The sequence below is a fragment of the Bombus terrestris genome, chromosome 6 (assembly GCF_910591885.1).
Source record: "Bombus terrestris chromosome 6, iyBomTerr1.2, whole genome shotgun sequence".
Classification (NCBI taxonomy): Eukaryota; Metazoa; Arthropoda; class Insecta; order Hymenoptera; family Apidae; genus Bombus; species Bombus terrestris.
The window spans coordinates 11,163,401-11,187,762 of record NC_063274.1 but is presented as its reverse complement, the minus strand read 5'-3'; the positions used below and the strand labels follow the sequence as shown (position 1 = coordinate 11,187,762).

At 32.9% G+C, this 24,362-nt stretch overlaps 3 protein-coding genes across 3 annotated transcripts in view; 2 read left to right on the top strand and 1 right to left on the bottom strand.

Annotated features, from left to right (window-relative positions):
- The window catches only part of LOC100651199 (proton channel OtopLc), a 23,528-nt gene extending 6,056 nt beyond the window's left edge, over positions 1-17,472 (top strand). The window contains exons 3-10 of the mRNA XM_012309482.3: positions 9,586-9,811; positions 10,105-10,219; positions 13,517-13,742; positions 14,359-14,516; positions 15,520-15,736; positions 15,871-16,033; positions 16,154-17,020; positions 17,359-17,472. Of these exons, the coding sequence (XP_012164872.2) occupies positions 9,586-9,811; positions 10,105-10,219; positions 13,517-13,742; positions 14,359-14,516; positions 15,520-15,736; positions 15,871-16,033; positions 16,154-16,988 (1,940 nt within the window). The 3' untranslated portion in view covers positions 16,989-17,020; positions 17,359-17,472. The remainder of the gene's footprint in view (positions 1-9,585; positions 9,812-10,104; positions 10,220-13,516; positions 13,743-14,358; positions 14,517-15,519; positions 15,737-15,870; positions 16,034-16,153; positions 17,021-17,358) is intronic.
- LOC110119349 lies at positions 17,145-19,194 on the top strand. The gene is made up of 2 exons (XM_020863422.2): positions 17,145-17,149; positions 17,359-19,194. Exons 1-2 carry the CDS (start codon positions 17,145-17,147, stop codon positions 17,912-17,914), a joined length of 561 nt encoding a protein of 186 aa, XP_020719081.2. The 3' UTR covers positions 17,915-19,194.
- LOC100650201 (putative protein FAM10A4) overlaps positions 18,694-24,362 on the bottom strand; it is an 18,261-nt gene continuing 12,592 nt past the window's right edge. The window contains exons 4-5 of the mRNA XM_003395998.4: positions 20,578-20,793; positions 18,694-20,251 (exon numbers count right to left, since the gene is read on the bottom strand). Coding sequence (XP_003396046.2) covers positions 20,024-20,251; positions 20,578-20,793 — 444 coding nt within the window. The 3' untranslated portion in view covers positions 18,694-20,023. The remainder of the gene's footprint in view (positions 20,252-20,577; positions 20,794-24,362) is intronic.

Sequence of the window (24,362 nt, the reverse complement as noted above, 5' to 3'; positions counted from 1 at the left end):
AGGTGAAAGGTATCCGTGGAAAATGTCCTTTTCCATGGAGTAGCGCAATTTTTCGCTTCGAAATCGCATTGAAACGCTCGTTTCCTGACAAACGACAAATTGTCCTTTATACACACGATCGATGCAAGTCGCGTGAAAGCAGATTCGTTGCATCGTGAAGAGCGGCCAAATCGATTTAACGTGTGTGTCGTTACCTCGTTCATTCAAACTTTCATGAATTTTTATCCTGCGAACGGATGCTCGACGACGTGGCGAACGATCGTTTTCCAAAGAAACCAGTTGAGCACTGAAAATGAATTTCGAACATAATTTCACGTGTCACACGTCGAAACTGGTTCTTTCTCTCTTTATGGAGGCTATTATATCTTCACGATTATTTATCACGCTTTGATATCGTATTTTAGCGCCAGAAATATCAGAATTTCTTTTTTTTTTATATCCTTTTTAAATATCGCTTCTCTCATGCCTAAAAATCAATTGTTGTATAAAACAGAAAGGAACATTCATATTTTTGTTCAAAGTGAAATTTTTACGTTTATTTACCAGAATTTTTTTATGTTTATCTTAAGAGTAAAAGAGAATCGTCTTATATTTCGAAAATTTGTTAAGGACAATATTATTTTATATAAAACATAAAAAAAACGTATTTCTTTCAAGTGTACAAATTTTGTGAAATATAACAACTTTTATCGATTCGATGACGAGACGAAAGAAGTGGAATGATCTTCCTAGTGTTACTTGTAATGTTGACAACTATTCACGTACTTTTGCATCTTCCCACTTTTTTCCCGTTTCTTTTCCATTTTTGTTTCTCTCTTGACAAGCAATGTATCTTAATTAGAGGAATATCAAATTGGGTAGTAGTCGTCGTTTTTTTGGTGATCACGGAGCCGTTCAGTTCTATGCGCCGTAAAACGAGACGATTAGTCTCGCATGGCTGAAGTATAAAAAGAGGAAAAGTAGGAGCGTTATCATCGGCATCCTTTCAGGGAACACGTAATCCGCGAAGATACAATCAGCTGAGGAGATTGGAACGATATTTTATGAGGCTGGTGTATACTGTGGAAAATTCTCTTTCATAGTTTCCTGACACCTTCGAAGATATATGTCATATACCAAAGGAGAAATTTAGATTCTTCAGATTTTATTCCGATTCTTTATGATAAATCGATGTTAAAGATTTATATTGAAAATTATCGTTTAATATTTGGCAATATGACATTTATAGTTGGCAGGTATAATAGTAATTTATCTGGCATTAAAATTTTGGATTTATAAAATGCAAATTCTTAGAGGTAATATTCTTGTTCACTTCCATAAACATATAAGTTTATTTCTATTCAAAGTCGATTCACAAAGTCACTTTTTATGCGAGATGAATCGAGAAAAGAGAAATTTTAGATACTATCGGTAGTTCGGTTTGAACTTTCAAGTGACCAAGTGAAAGGTACAGAAAACAGGTTCTTTATTTTTCACGAAGGTATTTGCGATGAGTGACTCATTGTCGTGAAGTAAAAGTGCGTTTTAAATTGATGGAAAGTCAACCTAGACGTTTTGTTAAGTTCATCTTCATCGCCGTAAATAACCTTTTTTACTTTAATGACGACTTTACATTCTTAGTTTATAATATATAATATAACAGTGAACAGACTAAAACTTTCATTGAATGAACACGTGTTTTGTCATACTTTTCAATTAAATACTCTTTTAATGAATTAAATTATAGACTTTTCCACTTCAATTTAAACTTTTGCCAAAACGCTCACTTTTCGGTTGTACGAATTTGTTCATTCAGCTTTCTCTAAACAGAATGATTGATTCAACAAGAGCCTGATCAAGGTCAAAGAATACATTGAAGATCAGCTATACATTACTACCGCTGTAAATATTATCATTTAATCTTTACAAAATTCAAACATCATTTTACACTTTCTAAAGACTATTAAAGACTATTAAAGATCCGTTCTTCCATGCCTTAACGCAATAATGGTTGAAACTGAATAAATGAATCTTTTATTTGCGATCGATCGTTTTTACAAATTGCTCTATTATTAAAGTTACTTATATATATATAAGTAATATATTAGTAGTATAGTAGTAGTATATAATATAGTAGTTTTATATATATAAAATTCCATCCTATCAATTTCCTACATCTATCATACTCATATCTCTAATGAGATCTGTTAAGCATGCATTAGCCAAGTTAAGGAATCGAGATATGTATGTACATAGAAGTGGATGACCTCGAGTCACGAATAGAACCGATAATTCATACAACAGGTGGCTGCGGCGAATACTTTCGACTCTTAGCGATCTTGTGTCATGAACTGTGCATTATGGTGTAATACGTCAAGATTTCACGCGAGCCACGCCGTAGGAGGCGAACGATTAATCGGATCATAACAGGATCGCATGCTCGTGATCGTATTAATCTCTAGAAGTCACCTTTGGTTCACTCGTGCGCGTTGGCGTATCAAAACCGCCGAATGTCCTGCAGCACGATCTTTTAATCGCTCCTTCCTTTAAGGCGCATCTTGATCGTCATGACATCAAACGAGTTTCGATCCGCTTGGTTGGCCATTATACATGCTGGACGGTATTTCTGTAAATTACAGAGGACTCGCGAAACGTGATCCTTTAATTGAGTGTTCGATGCGTGGAATATTAAGAGGGAATTGCTTCATAAACACGGAAGTGAATGCAAATTATTGTAGCGGTGGATAAATCAATCGTTAGAAAAGGATGTCAGAAGAGGAAAATTTTGTGTATTAGAAGTGATATCTTTAGAGAGTTGTGGATTAATGCGAAAAATTGATCCCGGATGATTATGCAAATTCATACTTTTATAAATGTATAATTAATTAAGAAATGAAATCTAGGTAGTTTAATGAATATGTTATTTCTTTGGTTTTATATATTTTTGCACATTATATGGATTCTGTGCATTTTTAAATAAATGCATAAACATCCGTAGTCCTTATACAGAATGATATCGCAAGTTAATTATATCGAGTATCTTTTCAGGCCTTACAATCAAACAGACCTTTACAATCTTTGTTATTATCTCATTAATAAACATCATAAAACATTTCTTTATCGCATATGTGTCGTAGTATTGTTCCAAAATACTCAATCAGAAAGATCATCCTTCTTTTTATCAAAACAAGGATAGATAAATTAATAGCATAAGAACTGAATCTTTCTTTATGAATGCTAAATTAATCGCAAAAAATGCATCTGACTGAAGATTTTTACTCTTGAAGTTTCCAACTCTCCTTGACATCTCGTATAATAATATCAGAATTATTAATTATACAAGAAACCCTACGAAAAGGAATAATAAATAAATAAATAGAGAAATAAAGGAACAACGAATAATAATGTCGTCTTATTCGCCGAAACAAAGAAATAATATGATCCGATTGTGAATTCAATTTTGTGAAGATGCATCTAGGTCAGGTCGTTGTCCAATTCCACGGGAAATTTCAAATATCCTACGGTATCCGCTACCATCATTGAGAAAATATCAAAGTAACAGAAGCAAAGCGGCACACGTTGATCGTATAGTCTTGTCGAGGTGTTGAAAACGAGGCTACGAGAAACGGCATCATCATCCTGGCGGTCATCTTCATTATCATCATAGTTCTCATCATCATCTTGGTTACCACCACCGTGTTGTGTCCCAGACCAGTCGATATGTTCCTGGCATGTTTCTGGGTTACAAGCCATTCCGTTTGGTGGTAGTCTCTGGAGCACATCTCTCTTGTTCAGTTGTATATCGTGGTGCATGCTGCCTGTCTTCTGCTATAGGAACGCACGTCAACGTTTATCATGGACGATGATTCAAGCGTGCCTGTGATGACGATTGTTTTCTTTTAAGAAAGCCCCGCGAGGTAAATTTTTGTATGTTAATTAACGTCGCGAACAGTTGGTGTAAGTAACGGGTTCTTTGTTTTCTATATAGATTTCTCTTGGACTCGTGCATATGGTGAATTATAATAATAAATGTCGAATTGATAGTTTATTGTTATTAGTTAATGACGTAGTATGCCATATGTTGATGATGTGATTGTGAGTTTATGCTTAACGATCTTTTTCCATTTTTGTTGTTTTTGTATTTTTTGTTTTTTTGAAACATTCATATTAACAATAGCGAATGAATTGTTGATTGAGATTTATTTGTTAAATGTATTATTCATAGTAATTGGATGACTTAATATCTTTGCTCTGTTTAAGCGTATATGTATTTTAGTACGCGTAGTTTATGCGTTCTAACAGTATACTTATTGAATTATTTATTGTTTTATTTAAAGCTTTTTTATAATATCAATCGTATTGAAATGAAAATGATTTGAATGAATCGTTAGTCATTTTCTGTAAAAGCTGTCAAAAATGTTAATAACAGGCGCTAGTTGATTTCATGATTTATGACATAGAAATAAAACATCGGAGAATCTATTTTTTTTGCAAGCATGGTGTCAGAAAGAAAATGAATTTCTCGAATCCTTCTGCCAGCTGACAGACGAGTTTCTACCTTTTTTACAACTCTCCGACAGCGTAATGGCAGACCGTGTTTCAAGATAAACCGTAAGGTCTCAAATTTACGCGGTATCGACCTAATTTTTCTACCCAGCTGGGTCACAAAATTTCACATTTCACTTTATAATACCGACGATTGCTTCCAAGCCATATAAACGGATCAAAAACGATAAAACGCATTATATAATATATTCTATATTTAACTATAAATTCTTACTTTATTTACTATAATTATTCTACTAATAATTCTTAATATTTTAATATACATTTTTAGGTATTGATTAGTTATTTTATACTCAGTTTGAAAAAGATACTCATATCTGCTTATTCTCGTACAATAGTTAACTTAATTCCTACAGAATATTAAAGTCTGATATATTTCATCATAAACATTATTTTTTCTATAATGCTAACTTTTCTTTCTTTTTTTTTCTTTAAAGAAACAGTTTCTGTTCATATTTTTTATACCTCACCATTTTGATGCAAATATTCTTTTCAAAGAAATTTAATTTCATTCAACATTCTATGGGATTTACTTCCCGCAAATTTATTGTGCCATAACGTTTAAGATCTATGACTATCTATATCTATATCTTAGAATTTCTTAATTGCAAGCTATATATAACAGGTTATGCGAAAACACACGGGCGTATTTTATGATAAATAATTTTCACCGAGCTCTGTTACCCATTTGATTAAATAGGCCAATGATTTCATACCAACTTTTCTTAGTATTTCCATCGAATCTAATTCATCGTTGAGGTTATATCCGCGTATTTTGATGATTGATTCTATGTATATATTTTACGACTTACAATCACGTTAATCCAATGATACGCTTTTTCAAATATCTTAACATATTTTATAAGTTTCTTCAGTTATACATTACTGTACATAATATGTAGCAATAAATCAAGCACACCAAGTGTTATTTTTCCATAACTCAAAGGTACCAATTACCTATAATGAATTATTATTTAGCCATAAATTAAGGAGAACAAGTTTTTTTATAATTCAATAGCATCAACAATTTACGATCAAAAATGTCACATTTTTTCGTTTAAATAAAAATTACGTTCATAATATAGTACAATTTTTATCTTTAATTTTAAACTTCGAATGATCTTGCGTGTTTCTTTCCAATTCGTATTATTCTTTTTGGCCCATTCATCATCGTGTCACAATCAAGTTCTTTAATCCTCTATAGAATATTATAGTAGGGTACTGCATTTTCTACCAATTTTTATTTCATTTATCTTTAACAAATATAGTAATTTATCAGGTGGTCTAAGACAGTGTAGTTTTGTGTACATTCTTAATTCGATTCTTAGTAACTTAATATTTTTTATCTATTACTAATAAGAATAAATGGTAATCTTGATTTAGAGAAAATAGTAGATATACATAGGAATGTTTAGTACGAAAAAATCAGTATACCAATAGATTAATGGGATCAAGACTATCCAGTCGAAGATCTGAATCTGTTTCAAGTGATTATATTACAGGCTATATTGACAAAATTATATTTCTTAATCATTTAAACATATACTCTATTTTTATTTATTGCCATGACCAGTGTATACGGTACCGCAAAATAATATTAACGGTACTATGGACATGTGAATACAGAGTTACTGTTGATGATCTTCGTAAAATAATTGTCGAATGTTAATCCTTGACCTTCAGGTTCTGACGTTGCATAATCAGGAATTTATCTCTGTACAAGTCTACCAATAGCACTATTGATTTTGTAGGAAGACCGCCTACAGCTTGAAAAAGTAATAATAATTCATATCACGAAGTAACGGAATATTCTTCGGAATATGCTTATCGAACATTTTGAAACGAGCGGTATTCATGACTGTCCATATATTACAGATCATTATGAACAATCCTTACAACCACCGACGATCTTTCTTCACTTCACCGATTTCAATCTCTGTCGAGCAACAATAAAAATCCAGATGATCTATCTGGAATATCGTTTGAATATCGTTTGACGTTAGGTTAGTATGAATGGAGGTGAGATTAGTATTTCAATTATGTATTTCTATGATCGTAATGAAGTGACGTTCTCTTATACTCGAGCGGGTTTACGAGTATAGAGAAAGACGGTCAGTTTTCCCTGGAATTAATTGGGCCGTTTAATACAACAGTGTTAGAGCGTAAATCAAAAAAATCGATTACTTGATAGTGAGGATAAATTAAAAATTTTGTAAGGGATCGAGCAGGCGACTCTCACTTAATCTGCTATTCATCGGGAAACCGATGAAGATATACTTACATCATTTCTGCAGTTCACGCTTTCGAGATGTAATGTTAAACGAAGTACGCGAAAAACTGGCTTACATCACTTTTGCCTTAAACGACTCAATTATACGGTAGCGCGGGCCCAGTTAATTGCCAGTGACTTAACAAATCTCGAGAGCGTCTATATATGTACATCGATATTAGAGTAAGAATAAGAAATGTAAAGGAAAACAATTATTTGCATTGTAGTTGCATCAATTAACGAATTTACGATGCGGCTTTCAAAGAAATGAATTCCTTTGATTTATCAACGCTTCATGGTCACTTGCGTTTCAATCGTGAAATAGTGCTTTGATTTTTAATTCCAACTATTATGACATATTGTTTAGATTATTTTAGTGGTGACGATATTTGAGAAAAATTCACGGCTAATATATTTTTGTGGATTTAGCTTCCTATATCGTTTGTTGGACAATTTAATGAATTCTGCGATTTTAGGAATATTTAGTGGTAAATTTTTACTATGTATTGCTTATTTATATTCATCTATGTAGATTTATGATCACTTTTTAGAAAAAACTTGGTCGTGTTTGTAAGCTTTTAAGATAAAAACGATCTTCTTCCATCTGAGCTAAATATATATAACGAAACTTGATATTAATTGTCAGAAACGCTACAAACTTTTCAACTTAATATTATGAGGTATAATATTATAACATACTATTGATTTGTCTTAATTACATTCCTAATCCTCGATATATCTTTGGATTTCAATTTATCATCAATGTCATCTAATTTCCAATATTATCTATTATGACGAATATCATTACACTTTTGGCCAGTCATAATTGTATCTAGCTTTCGATACATTAGTAATTTTTTATTTACCTTGTTCGTTAAAGCGATCGACTTTTCTAACTTTCGGATCCGTTTCGTCGCATTTAGAACGTTCTTAAATCAGTCGAGTCGAAATTACCGAAGGAACAGTTGGACGTACGAATTCCTCTAGCGAAAGTTGTTCGTATTACTCTATTGACCCAAAAGGCCACAGAAAGTGGACTCAGTTAACGAGCCTCCAAATGGAATTTGGGCAACAGTTTCGAAAATCCGTGTATACGTGTATAAATACGTGATCATACGTATCATGATGATAATTCCTTGCTACTGTGTTATACATACAACTGTTAAAGCTAATGGAATTTTAAAAAGAGGTAGCTCTTTATGTAAATTAAGCTCAAGACTACTTTTTAAGGATTGTAAAAGTAACTTTATTTCGGTTTCAAGATAAATTTTGAAATGATGAGTAAATAGGGCAAAGTAGTAAGCGATACATTAAAGAAGAGCAGAATGAAATGACGAATTTTCAAGCAAATTAAGTAGTTGAATATTTAGTTAAATACCTGAGTTTAGATGTAACAAATAACATTTTAATGATTTTTTTTTTTGAATACGCAAGTTTTACTATTTGCTTTACTATTTTAATGTTCATTAACTGATATTAATATTAATTAATTGATACTGTTATCTTCATTTTTTTAACAATCTATAAGTTTAATGCCTTAAAGGATTAACGATAATGAACTTTAATAAAAAACTCTAATAAGCTTAATGTTAATAATAATATAACCTTGACTGTCTAAGCTAAATGGTTATGACAATCTAAATTCTGTAATAAAAACGAAAAAAAAGATATAGGAAACTTCAGAAAAAGATTACTCAACAAAAAATCACTAAGTAGAGAATCCTTTTAAAAATGACAAGTTTAATACTAATTATGTAAAGTATGTTTTTATGAAAGAGAGTTCCCAAAATCTTAGCAGCCATTCGGCTTATTATCAGAATCTTTACACGTATTATATAAAATTTTAATTTATGCAAGCATCTGTATGCATATTATGGTTCATTGCTCTACAATTTCGTCAGTCTTCTTAATTAGTAAAGTTGTATAATGAAGAAAGTGAAAAGGCCATGTTCCAGTCTGTTTATGTGACTTGAACAAGATTTGAGATCAACAACTCTTCGAATCTGTAGTAATTTGATGGTATGTAGCCTAATCTGATGCATTTTTCATGCTCCCCAAGTTTCGTGGCCATTCTTCTTTTAGTTTCTCTTATTTACACTTTCCCACCTGAATATATGTTACTGTCTTATATATACATTATTTATATGTCTTATACATATATACGTCTTATATATATATTATTATACAAACTTTTACTAATTATGCATCTAGTGCTTTGTATGCAAATAAGTACATTTTTCAGTGTTCTTCGATCCTTAGTTCCTGAGTCTCTGAACGAAAAAGAACAATACGATAGTAAAGAAACTTCTGAAAATAAATCAAATATTTTAGAAAAAAACTATGAAATTATTTAAAAAATCTTATTTTAGTGTATCTATAGAAAAGACAAAAAGAAAAATAATTTTGTTGTATGTAGATAATTGAAATACATTGAACGAATGTAAATATATAACAGCATATCTCAATTACTATTAACAGTTACCTGTTAAATGATTTAAAAAGAATGCTTAACAAATTATATACTACTATTTAAACTATAATTTATAATAATATAAAAATTAAACTAAATTATACTGTTTAACACGTCGTTTAACGCGTCACGGAGCCAAAGTTACGTGGCTGCTCAGCGTGAAATTTTTTCTTAACGCGACAACGTAACGTTACCTGTCTCCGAGAGCACCCAAGCCATGACATGACATCACTGTGGAGTCACCCGCACTCGATACGTTACAGATCCTTGATCATCCATTAATCTTCTTTAACAATTTCAGCCAGCAATGAACAACACGACAAGGACAGCCTGAACGAGACAGGAAGCACGACGGGTGGCACCGTGGAGGGTGCACCTGGAGGAGCCCCCAATAGGGGTGAAAGGAACACCGAGGCCGAGACAAACACTGCAGAAGCAACAAGGGCCGCTCCATCCAGGTCTCTGGTCTCCAGGATCCTTTCTAGGACACGATCTACGAGCGATCTACTGGATCATTCTGAACCCTTGTAAGACCTCTCTGCTCATACAGCTTATTGCATCTATACACATTTAATTTTTGAACGATGGAAAAAGGGAATAAGTAATGGTTATCTTCGATTTCATCGGGTAAACACTGTAATTTTATAAATTACGATACGTTCCGCGCATTATACGAGATAGGTAACAGTAATTTATCAGAAGGCAGAGATAAGTATTGGCTATGATGAACTCACGATGAATGGAGTTCACGTTTATGGTGAAAAATGACGAGGTGAAGATCTCGCAGTCGACGGTTCGGTTTTTATGGTGATTGTTACAGTTCTCAACTATGGATCATTCTCTCGAACGTTTACGGCCAGCTTGTCGTGGTGCTGATGATCGCTCTGTGCTTGGCCGAGGTCATGGACACTCCTGTTCCTTTGCTCAGTTTGCAGGTATGCAGAGAGATTTTTTAATTTCAAACGGATTCGTTAGATTTGAACCTTGTTCTACTTCTTGGATCACTCTCGATCTAATTGTGTTCCTTAATGTTATAAAATTTCAAGTTTAAAGAAAGTATGAGAGAATCTCTGCTCGTATATATTGTTCCAATTTTATCCATTTATCTAAACGCAGATAACCATTAATGCAGATAACTTACGATCATAAAAATTGGAAAATTTAGCACTTATCCTAAACGTCAAAGAGTAACAGATGTTGAAGGCGTTCGAGCCATAAAATACGAATATTATACCAAGGGACAAATTGCGAAGTGAATATGTGAAATAAACATACCACGTTCGGTAGTATTTCATTTAGCTACCGAGAAACATGTGCAGCATTGGATTATCATTTTAGTGTTGCTGTTGCATTCAGAATGTAGAGTCTCTAGTTTTTACCTGAGCTCTTCCGCGTATATGTTCGTTCTCATAACGTCGTTAGACATAAAACTTAGTGAACTTTCTTTTGTGCTTTGTGGATTTTATGATCGTTCCGTGTAAGATTTTTTGAAATTTCCAGGTTAGATAACGGTACGATAACGTTAAATATGGGATAATTCCGGTGAACTGTTCATCCTAGATCGCGTTTCTTTCTTAATACGCTATAAACGCAAACGTTTATAGGTTTTACGATAGTTAAGTCAATTACTGCGTCTTTATAGCTATAAAACACGTACCCATGTGATTTTTCATTTGAATCGTTAGAGGTTCAAATAACAGAATGGTTTTGCAGTTGCACATGTGTGAATTAATATTTATAGAGGAAATGGAAGAATACATAGTGACATTTCATATCGCGTTAAATCTCTATTAAAGTAACGGGGTTTCGATTTCAAATTTTGATAAGTTCCATGGTCCTAGGATATCAGGATGATTTGTGACATGGCCCTTTGATTCCATCGAAGATGGAAAGATAAATATCGAAATTTTATTTTGTATTAAATTTTTATCAAAGTAGTACGGTTGTAATTTCAAATTTTGCCAAGACCAATTTCTTCAATGCTTCTACAACATTAAGATGGTCTGTGTTATATATGTTTTTATCCAAAAATAGTTTCACAATCCCAGAATGATGATAAGTGTATCATGTACTCAGCCTGTTTTCATAATGCTGTTGAAATTAATCTGCAGATTTGTAGACTATGGACTTGTATAATCGTGTACAAATATGAGGCGGATCTTACGACTCGAGATGATCTGTGATATGACCCTTCGATTTACTTGTTCTTACAACATGAGTCTGCAGCTTCAGGGTGATCCATGGCAATATATCCTGTATTCGATGTGATTCTATGACCTCTGAGTGGTTTGTGGCTTAGTCCCACTTCCTCAGCGTAATTGCAAATAATTTCCCACGTTCTCATATTAGGCTAACATTTGATTCCTTGATTATTTAGTACTATCAGATAGGTACATGTATATGTAACAAAATTGTCTTGCCTTTAGATTTAAATTTATTTGAAAGTAAATATCTTCGTATGAAAAATCTTACTATATACATACCTCTATTGATAAACGATATCCCATACTTGTAATTTGTTTTTCTGTACAAAGTAACGAGATTTATTCCTCATGTTGAAATACGTAATAATAATTTTTCTTCTATAATTTTGTGATTCGTACAATTATGAATTACGTCGTGTGAAATATATTTAAAGATAGATTTAATTTTTAGTTTTAATTCGACATAGTTATAGATATACTGTAAAACAATTCAAATGAGACAGAATTTAAAAGAATTATAGCCATTGTATGTTAAATTCATTACTCTTGCAGTAATTAAAGTAAAGATGTAATAAATATAGGAAAGTAATAATCATAGAATTAATCACTACAGCATGCCCCTGTCTTTCCCGGCCATACATTGTTAGTATATTCTATGGATTAAGACAAGAAAAAAATGTCATATAAACATATAAAAAGTACTTCTACAATTCCAATTACAACTCCATTTCAAAATGTTTATTATTCCTGTCAACACAAGATTGGCTGCGACAACAAATAGAATTTATTGCTTTCTGAACTTCTCGTTTATTACTCTTTGAGGTCGAAGTCGTAGAAGTGTTGTGTCTAATTTGACCTATTCATATCTAGTACTGTAGTAACGTACGTTTGTTACTTATTTCGATTATTGATTTTTTTTTTGTTACAACTCATTAACAATACCTCCATTAGCATATGTTTATATCATATTTCTTTTATATCTTGACTTATAGAATATACCGATAACGTATGGCCGGAAAAAACTGGAACATCCTGCATGTACTTATATACGTATATTCATATTAAAAAATCATTGTATCTCAAGGACTATTATATAATCATGGATATAATTATATCGACAAATAAAATGCACTATCGTGATTCGTAAGGAAGCATCATGAATTTATCGAGAACGGAAACATGAATTACTGTCACCATTTTTGTCATTTCTGTCCATTTCAAACGGCATTCATAATTAATTTCACCAATTGTATTATGCTCTCTTGACTAAATTATGAATCAGTTTGACTTGAAACACTGTGTTATTACGGTAACCGTCATTTGAAACATTGGAGTTACGATTTCCAAGCTGCTTATGACACAAACCGTATTTCAGCGCACGATGAATTCATGAAGTCATGTATTTCTTTAGCCTTACAGTCTTTGAATTACGATGAATCGAGGACCGTATTCTATCATTCTATCTGTCTTTCGTATTCCTGTACGTGTCTTGTTCTTTTCTTTATAGTATAGTTCATAACGATAATTAAGTCTTTTAGTTAAAGAAATATTGACGAAGAAGATGAATCATAATGGTATTCATGAGTGGAACATTGAAATTGATGACAATTGAAATATTTTAGAAATTAACGTGTAAAATATACTATAAGCTTATATACTTCAAGCTTATTAATAAAAGAAAGATATAAATAGATTTCAGGGCCAATATGTGTTTTAATCAAGATACAATTAATGATATATGGTCTTTTAAGTGATAACTCGTGTTGTTGTTATCTCATTTATAATTACTCTAGATTGTTAACTCTCAACTCATTAATAGAATCTACTTTCAGAGTTCTTTCATATTAATCAATTCCTGTATTATTTAAGAAAAGGGAATTCTTCAGATATCGAAAAATTCTTTTCCAAATTTATATCATTCTCTCCCCAAACTTTTCCATTTATTCATGTAGAATGTACATTGTGTAAAAATGTATATTTTCCAAGATTTTGGTGTAATTTTGTTTATTTTACCACTTGAACTTGCAGGGCGTATTCCTGATGTACTTGTACGTAGGAAGCATAGCAGTGATCATCAGCATCTATATTTGGGTATTGATAGACAGCTGCGGGAGTCTCGGTACCGGTGCAACCGGTATGGACGATGCGGAACTCGGTGGTGCGTCTTTAACCAGGTTTGGATCATTGAAACGTGCTCACATCTCGCGATCTAGAACAGCACCGACGAGTTTCTACATTCGGGTTGGAGCGCTCCGTGAGTGTTTTTGGCCACTTCAATGCCCATCAACATCTTGCCTTATCGATCAACTATTTACTACTTTAATGCAACATTTAGTACGAAACATTATATTGAAACATTAGATAGAATTTTGCAGCAACTGATGGTATTTAATTGTCAGCTGGAATAGAGAAGTCAGAGTTGTAAAATTGAACTTCGATGAAAGTATAAAAGTCAGTCTTCTATGTATTTAGTTTTGAACTTCTTCGCAGATGAGTCTCTCAAATATCGAGTAATCGTATGCTAAAGGCGTATAAGTACATCTTATAACTTAAAATCATTTTTATTTCCAGTTATACGTATTGCGTCACAATTAATTATTTAAAGTAATAAAACGTTCATGCGTATTTTACTTTATTTTTCCATGTTTATAAAAACGATCTATCGATAGATTATATATCCATAAAACTATTTATTAATAATCTAACATCTACAAAGGTATTTATTCGCTGAGAGCTTTCCATTTTAAAGGAACCATAGCAAAAGAGTTAATTCATGTCAGGAGTGTGATTCGATATTATAAGGCAATGTTGATTTTATACGAAAAAAGATTAAGGGAAGATAGCATTGAAAAATGAACACGTTTAAACAGTTTTCGGTTTGGCGACTCTCGTCTTCAACGGTTTAGAGATGGCGATGCATTCCATGATGCAAGGGGCGGAATGCTTGAGCGACGTTGTCTTTGTACATCCGGTGCTTCATGGGCTATTTACGTTTCTGCAGATGCACTTTCTCTTCGTAAACTCGCAGGTGAGCAGATCTTAATTGATGTTTGTGTAGAATCAATTGGATCGAGGCTATCGAAAGCGAAATCTTAAGATTAATTGAGGTGATACTTCTAATTTTTCGTTTTAGTTGCTCATCCTTTTGATATGTGTTACTTTCATTTTGCTGTTTGATTTGAAGGTATAAAACGTAAATGATATATCAATCTACATATACGATAATTATTGTTGATAAGCCATTTTTAATTAGATGAATTAACTTGAGATAAATATTTTCACTAGAAATAAATTTTCCACGGTGATTTACATGTTTCTTTAACACGATGCCTGCCAACGTGATGATCATCGGTGACTCACGTTACTAAATTTTTTAGAGTTTTCGTAGACTAAACAACTTTTAACGATGTGCATACACATCCTATATATATGACTTGGATAACATTGTTAGAGAAAGTGTGTAAATACAATATAATATTTTGCATAAATTAAATGTTGTGATGTTGTATATTTCAATGTATGGCGACTCTCACGATAAAATACATAAAATTCGCGTGGCAGTCAATCGCTCCTTTGATTTGTATCATATTTCTTTAATGACATAAGATATTCGTTTGTATAATATTTATGAATATGTGATATTTTAATTAGGATAGTTTTATATAGGTGGTTTTTTTAAAAGCAGAGTAACAAATGTGTCAAATGCACGTATTCCAGTAATAACTAATCAAGTAAATTATAACTCTCTAATTTAAGAACTAAGCTATGGAAAGTTGAATTATAAAAAAGGAACGCAATTTTACTAAATTTTTTATAGGTTCACTTTCTTCTTGAAAATCCAATAACGTTCTCTTTTACGATATTTGAAGATATAATTTCTAAAAATTATCAGCGATTATTAACAAGATACGTAGCTGTTCGTAATTGACCCAAATGTTTTTAATTCTTTGAATCTTTCCTATCACGGTGCAAAATAAACCAGTGAAAGTAGGATTAACAAGCTGATGGAATTGACTGTATTTTATTTATAGGTTCTTGTGGAGAGATTCGGTTTAGCAGCGAGGTTTGGATTTATACATCTAACTGCCACGAATATTGCTGTCTGGGTTCGTCTAGTAATTTGGGATTCTGCTCAAGAATGGACATATTTTGTCCATTTAGCTCAACGAGGTCTCCACAATTCTGCCTCTCCGTTGAATCTTCGAGGATTTCCGGAGTCTTTGACAAGGCATTCTCGAGATCTGATAAGTATGTTTTACATAATGAACATTATTTTAATGTGAAAATAAATATTATAAATGTGCATGTAAAAAATTATATGAATTTATAAAATGTACGATATAAAAGTATGTTTTTTTGATTTTTTATTTCATCTTTTTCAGATCATTCTCCAATAGAAAAGCAAGTTTTCCAACCATATCAACCTATCTCGAACGAACAAATCTCCCAAGTGATTGCATTACAAGAATGTTTGAATACAAACACTCTCGGACAATTATGGACATCGAGCATGCCATTTTTATATCCGTTTATTGTGCAATTCAGGTATATTTTATATCGCTGATCCATTTATAATTCAAGATCATAATACCCTAAAATCTATATCTAAACAAAATCTACATCTTGAGTGATCTGAATTTCATATTCTTTCCAATTTGATTTCAGTTTGATTGCTGCTGCAGTAACTTTTGTAATGGGTCAGAACGTGGGTCGAAATCGGTTGTCACACAAGCAGAAGTTCCACGGTAGTAAAGATCTGACGAGTCATACCAAAGTCGGTTGCGATGGCTCCAGCAAAGGTTTATTCCTAGGAATACTATGTATGGTAGCTGGCATAGTAGTTATACTGATATTTCTGGTCGTAAGAGAAGACGAACATTTTCCTTCGTCGACTTTATCCTGGTTAACTTGTGGCACACTAACCAGCATTTTAATATTGAGTACCTTAATGACAGCCAGTGGACTTGTTCAAGTTCGTCAGATGTCCATAGTGTCAAGGGCACCAGCCATTTTAGATAATTTATTATCAAACGTGGCTCTTTTCGGAGTTCAATTATACTCCATTTTCACGATCGTTGTTTCTGCCTGTTCCTTGGCTCTTCTAGAGGACGAAAGCGACGAAACACAAGGAAGACACATCATGTTACTCACAGCATCGATTCTACAACTGATCCAATGTTTCGCTCAAAGTACACTGATCGCCGAAGCATCGAAGAGATCTTGCATAGCTCGTTTTCAAATAATAGCGAAACCAGCCAGGCAAGTGATCACTTTCCTGCTGTTCAGTAATTCCGTTTTGTGGGCCTTTGATACTGTGATCACACAAAATTGGATCTCGCAAGAACTGCAGCTGAGATTCTTCGGGGTTCTCGCCTGGGGCGTTATATCCAGGATTGGATTGCCCCTATTGATCTTTTATCGGTTTCATAGCTGCGTACTGCTACTGGAAGCGTGGAATAAATGCTATAGAATGCCAAGGGGAGAACATCCGCTCAACTGACGACACAGACCGCTACATCCATGTTCCTCTAGGTGTGTTGTTAATTATTATTTTAACTAATTACAAATAAATACGTTCAAAACTAAAAATTTTAGTTATATTGGATCTTGCAATATATTTATTTTTATATATAAGAAATTTTTTTATGATGTAAACATGATGTTTGTATTTGGACATTGATCTTAATTTTGAAATATCCTGTATATTTATCATAAAACTACGCAATAACTTAAAGTATCTATATAAATGCAGCAGAAATTGTTTGATTTTATATATTGAAGTCTAATCTTCTTTTATATCCTTCTTCCACCAAAGGGTATTCATTACAAACTTTTTCCTCATAAAAAGGGGTAAATAACTTTTTTCACAGATTGCAATGGAGATCGCGTCGCTCTTATTGCCGCAGAAAGGTAACTATCAACCTGCAGCAGGACAACGAATGGTCCTCTACGATCCAGAGAAGCCCAAAGAAATTAATCTGCCCTAATTCGTGGATGACGAATTCAGTGAGTTTCGTTCCTTTCGTCGACAATCGGCTCTACTTCGATCCAAACTCTTTGTTCTGCATCGCGTCACCAGCCGTGGATATTCAATGTTCGGCCCACGTTATACGATCGTCCAGGCAAATGCGTCATCACCATCATCATCATCCTCATCGTCGACACCATCATCATCATCACAGAAAGCATCGACGCGTGGTCAGCGATCCGGGTACAAGAGATTGGAACGCCGATAACCAAGATGTAAAACGACATCGTCGAATGTTCAGCTACGATACGGGTATTACTGGACTTAGATTAATCGAGGAGGGCGAGACAGTCGATACCGACAAGGAAGTTCCATCCCCTGACGAGACGAAAACGTCGACTTTCAGGAAAGTGCCATGGCATCCTAACTTGCACATGCTCAAAATTAGAAGAACCTAGCACGATAAAATGACGCAAACCTGGATCGTTAGAATGATACGAAAGGAGCAAGAGTTTTATCGAAAATATCGTATAAGTTGATCGATCGTCTCGTTGTCTTTTTTTTTTATTTTTATCCTTGTTTCTCGAAGGATTGTTACGATGAGGCATTATTTATCTTATTGTAGGGAGTCGGACTTTTAGCATCTTCAAGATTACAATTTTTATTTCCCTCATTACAAGTGTAAATGTTTAGATAGCTTACTTATATACTTTTTAATCTTTAACTTTACGAAATTATTGCATTTGGTAGACTTGTGAATATAGAAATATAACTTCTATTAAATAAATAGAATATTTTTTTTTATATATCTGATATACATATATGTTACTAGCTAAAATGATGAGGAAAATTATTTGACCTTGGAGATGTTGGAAAAAAATTACTTCCTAGTATAATTGTACGTGTATCAAAGCGAGTTAATTATCTCTAATCAATTATTCCTAAGAGTGCAGTACCTTTTCATTTTACGTGCAATATTATCGTTTATAAGAATTTACGCGTAGGAAATTATTTATTGTGCAAGTCATGCGAATAGTGCGTTACTATTAGCCATTGAGATTGCGTTACCCTTCCTTTTAAATCGTTAGATACGAAGACACAACGATGTAGCTCTCTTCTTGTTTTCTTTGCTCTCTTTCTTTTTAAAACAAAGTATATGTGATTATCGTTAATCTAAACAATATTTTTGTACATATTTATTTGTCAATTTTTCTGTGGCAAATAAGAATTGTTGATATTTACACAGAACTGTATGATGTATTTATTAAACTCGCGGTACATCGTATAGCAGTTTATATTTCAACAAAAATACATATTCGAAGCGGTATATTGTTTGTTGACTGCTCAACTCACACTGTTGGTTCAATATTTATCAGATCATAATTGAAAAAAGAATCTTTCTGGTTAATAAGTAAAAGAATATCCTTTAAAAATTAATGGAATTCTTAATATGTACGATATATAGATAAATTTGTATAACAAATTAATCAAGTTCGTCTAAAACTTCAGCTCTTAGGAAAACTCTTCTAAATCACACAGAGTAATTGCGAGTGCCTAGTTTTATATCATACTGCTTCACGATATTTGGTTTGCCAAAAATCATCCTTTCTTTCTTCCTTTGTCTCTCTCTTTGTAGGTATATACAACACATACATTCAATTTAGATCTGCTGTACTTTTCAAGGACTAGCGGAGATCTAACATTACTTTTCACATTAACTTGATGCATATAATATTTAGCTTTGAAAAAAAGAATCCATTGATTTTATAACACATTATGATTATATCATATGAAATCGTATTCGTTCCGTATCGAGTCAAGCATCAGCTGTTTATCGAGCAAAGTGAACAAAATGACTATTATATACGTAAAATACTAAACATAGATAATAATGTAAATTAAATCTAGAGTTAAGTGATAGCACACGTTGACATATTTCGTTGATGTGTGAACAAACATTTTATAACATAAGTAGACAATTAGCTTAAACGTATAAAATATTAAACTTGAAAAAATGAGAAAGCTATACGTATACGTTTAATAGAAATGAATTCTAGTATCACTCGTTACTCTAGAATGCATTTCCATATAATGAACAACTAAAGATTAAGGAGTATTTAAGAAAGAAGCATTAAAAGGCATAAAGTAATTCTTTCTCCATTGCAAATTTAAAATCAATCAAACAAGTTTGAAATCAAAATGGTAAAATCGTTCGGCAGACTAATATAATATAGAATATATGCTATTCGATTATTATATAGAAGTTCAGTTGGACGTTTACAGAATAACAAATGTTGATATATCCCATATTTAGAATACAATTCTAACTTTAAGCTATATTATGTAGGATTTTTATAATTATGCTTCTTTCTCAAGTTTATCGAGAAACGAATAAATCTTCTTTATGGCAACAAAGATATATCTTTTTACAATCCAGCTCACGGTTAATTTGTTAGTATTCGTTTAATAAGACACCATATAATGGTCGCTTTAGGTCAATTATTCAGAGCCTTGTAAATCATCTGAAGGTAAATTGAGAAAGAATTTCGAGAACAAGCACACCAGCTTTAATCAAGGCCAACGTCGTCCTGTGGTTTCGGTTTTGGAGTACCAGCTCCTGAGAACCCGTGCATACCACCCATCATACCAGGAAAACCACCTGGGATATTACCAGCTCCGCCAAATTTCGAAGCCATCTTATTAATAAACGCCATGATCTTCGGATTGCTTTGGTACTTCAAAATATTTGTTGGGTTTGTAGAAATTTCTTTGAAGGCCTCAGCGACTTCAGGATCCTGCAAAAGAAAAATTAATATTAGTTAGAAAATTAATCGAGAGATTAATTCAAAAATTTGCTGAAAAATTAATTGAAGAATTAATTGAAAAATTTAGTGAAGAGTTAATACCAATATCAGAATAGGTTTCGTTCTGACATGAAAATGATAATCCACGCTATAAGAACTCCAAAAAATTACCAGAAAAAATGATAGTGCAGTGATGTCACAAGTTTTATATATTTTAATTTAATTATATAATTTAACTTCTACATAACCAAGTGATACAGAAGTTTATTTTAACGCATAAACAATATTGTCGAATGGATTGATTAGTAGATATTTACCTGGAAAGCTTGGAGAACATCTGGATCATTTAAAAATTTATAAAAATCTCCCATTCCAGGATTATCTCTGGGATGATCAGTTTGGGAAGTACGAGTGTTGTCTTCATAAGCTTTTGCAGTTTCTCGAGCTTTCCTTAATCTTTCTTGTCTCTCACGCTCTAACTTTTCTTGTATCTTGCGTTCCTTCTTTCTCTTATGTTCCTCGATCTTCCGAGCCTATAAAGGAAAATTTGATATAAAATACACTGGTTTATCGCAGAATATAATAGACAAAATAATATAATAAATACAGTAAGTAAAAATAATAGAAAGAATCTTTATTTTTAATGTCTAATTTAGATTTATATATTTTGAATATTATTTTAATTAAAATATATAAAAGAACGAATTTTTGTACAATGTTTGCGATCTAACACAAAGTACTCTAATCATTATGTTCCGTGAAAGGAATAACTCAGGGATCTGTCCAGGTTCAGGAACCTGTCCAAATACTAAATCATAATGACGTGAAACACGTCTGTCCAAGCCGTATTGTGACCTCATACGATTACGAGCTTATTATAGATCGTGTACCGGCCAATTTGGCCAGTAAACTTCGTTTCTCAAATCGATACTTTTCCCGTTCTCGTTATACTTCCCTCTTTTACACTTCATACATACTCGACAGCTTTCCATTTGTAATTCAGTTTTACACTTCAGCTCCTATCCTTGGCAAGGATCAGTTAGCGTTTCGAATAGACCATGAAAATTTTGTGTGCACTAAAGTATGCTCCATCGTTGCTACAATGATGAAATCTACGCTCGTACCTAAACATTCCAGCGTTTTGGCGTCAATGAAAAGAATTTTACATTGTCTCACGTACTACGCAAAATCATAACGAATAATGAAACATTGAAATCTCTGTTTCAATATTGAAGGAATATTTATAATAGAGGAACTATATCAAATCAGAGTGTTTTATCGTAGTTTATTTAAATATCAATGAATAATAGGTAGAAATATTCAATGTTATAATAGAAATTATCCATCGCATAGAAGCGCAACATCTATATTTTAATATTGAAGTTTGACCGTAACGAGTCATTTATAATACAAAGATAAGAAGAAAGGACAACAACGATTTATAATTAGATGGATGCAAAAGTGCTGTCAGTTTCTACGTTATTTATCAATAGCATTGTTTCTTAACTACATCGTGATAGACTTAAATAGAAACTAGTTCTATATAATAACTACGAATGTCTTATTTCAACAATAAATAAATAAAATGACTCTTTGTCATGACAATAATAATTAAGGCGGGAAGATATTCATGACTGAAGTTCATATAAAGAATCGTTGAATTAAATACACGACACATAGACATAAGGAAATAAATGGAGATATTAAAAACACTTGTTATATTTTTATTGCCTAAACTGACAGAACTTTTGAACAATACTATAAGATCGATAACCTGATAGAACAATGTTATAGATAAGAGAAGATAAAGAGATAAGAAGAAGAAAGGATAAAGGAGAGAGCACGGGAGATAGCGAGCAAACGCGAGAACTTTTGCACGAGGGAAGCACCACCTTATACGGCGGCGACCCGGGCTTCTAAATATAAAGGCGCCCGTCGTTTCGATGCTTCTCTCTGTCCGAACGAGCACGCATTTCGCTGCGAATCTCTTCTCTTTGCTACACGCGCCGTAACCACGCTCTCTCGTTGGGACCGTCGATAACAGACGTCTGGAATTCCTCTAATATTACGTCGCACAAAAGTTTGTCTCCTTTCCGCCTTTCGTGTTCACGGTTCTTTAATTTCAGAACAAAGCGTTTCGTTGGAAGCTTGCTTCCCACTTTATGTGAAATTTTATTCTAGTGATTTCGAAGTAGTACAGAGTATTTTAGTAATTGAAAAATTGGTGGAGATGGCGCCTTTGAGTTCTTGTTAATAGAACGGGTCCTTAAAGTTTTGTCCTGATCTGACTTTTGCTATTATAATTGGAGGATTTAGTAGATTTTTATATATCATGCTGTATTATATCTGTTTAAAATACTTTTGAACATCCTTTAGGAATTTAGGTTCAGGCAATTAAAATTATCTTCGTACTTTGTATTAATCTGTTTGTCGAAGCCAGGCAGATGTAAAATGTTATTTGGTATGTGAAACGTATTGAATTTTGAGAATTGACTATCTTTTATGTATTTACGATGCTTTCGATATAATCTTTTATATTCTATTTATTGCATATTATTTATTATATATTATATATATTAATCATATATATCGGGAATTTTTTATGAAATTTCGAGCTTCAGTGTTTGTATATTGTATAAAATTCCAAGTTTTATAAGGAACTATATACAAGTAACTATATATATAACTATAACAATATACAAGCACTGATACCTGCTAATGTTATACAGAACTTGCAAATGCTACGATGTAGCGTATATACTACTGAGAATTATTACATTTGCATCCTGAATATTTCAAGAGGAGAGTTTATTTGATGTAACGCTATTTTCATTGACAATGAAAACCTATAATAAGTTACGTAGCACATTATCAGATATAACAATGTATTGGATATAATTTTTTCAATGAGAATGAAATTATACTTCGATTTTCCTGCCTTCAACAATATAAAGAAGTTGAAAATGGAAAATTAAACAATCGAATTATTCCAAATTCCTATATACTAAATAGGAATCACAGAGGCTTATTTTCTAAAGACTCGAAGTATTACAATTTCGGTACTATTTGATTAAGATATTCGATTTATTTTGACTAGCAAAACCAACACACATTCCTCGAGATCAAAGATGTACTACTTTCATCAACATCTAACTTTCTGCCGATTTCCATGACGACCTTGTCCCCATATCACGCATGTATTTTAGGAATTCTACGACTGCGGCGCATATAATTGGCTCGTATTAAGTAACTACACAACTTTGATCTTCGATAAAGCTTCGTAATTTTTATTGCGAAGACAAAGAAAATATATCTGCGAGAGATTATCGTGATTATTTATAAACCTCTATCTTTATACTCGTCATGAATTTCCGTCATCGACCTTCCTTCATCTGACCTACCAAATTCTGGGGGTAACATACTGTGACCATCGATGAGAAAATATAGCAACAGAAAAATGGTCGATGACAGACTTTCGTCATATATCAAAAAAAAAAACGCAGGAAGAGGAGGAAGAAAAGATCGACGAAGACGACGACGATGGAAACGAGGTTGAGGATGACGTGATAGTTAGATCGAAACGTGTGCAGGATCTTCGTGCACGGTCGCTAGTCAATGTCTTAGCGGTCTGTCGGCCAGGTAGACCCTGCAAACCCGAGAAAACCGGGCCGCCAAGAGGTATTTTTAAAACTGCCACTCTACGACCAGTATCTACGGATTGTACGAGATAATGATTCGGTGAATCAGTGGTGGTCGTGCTCAGGCATCTTCTGCATACTTCAGGAAAAACCAAATTGTCGTTTTGTAGACTATTGCTAGCCTCGAATAAAAGCAACGCTTCATTGGACTCGTTTAAAAGCCGTACTTTTTGGTTAAATCTCGTAATTATAGAAATTTCTATGAGTTGCTTTAACCAATCTATTGATTTGAGTAAAAAGAACGAACCTGGTAAATTGTCAAAAGAGCTCAATTCAAGTTTAATCTTTCATTAAAATCCTAGTATAGTATCTTCTATTCAAACCTATCATCCTCTCTATCAACACGTTACGAAATCAACAACATCAACATTAAAGATTTCGATTTCCTTCGCTCAGATTCATTT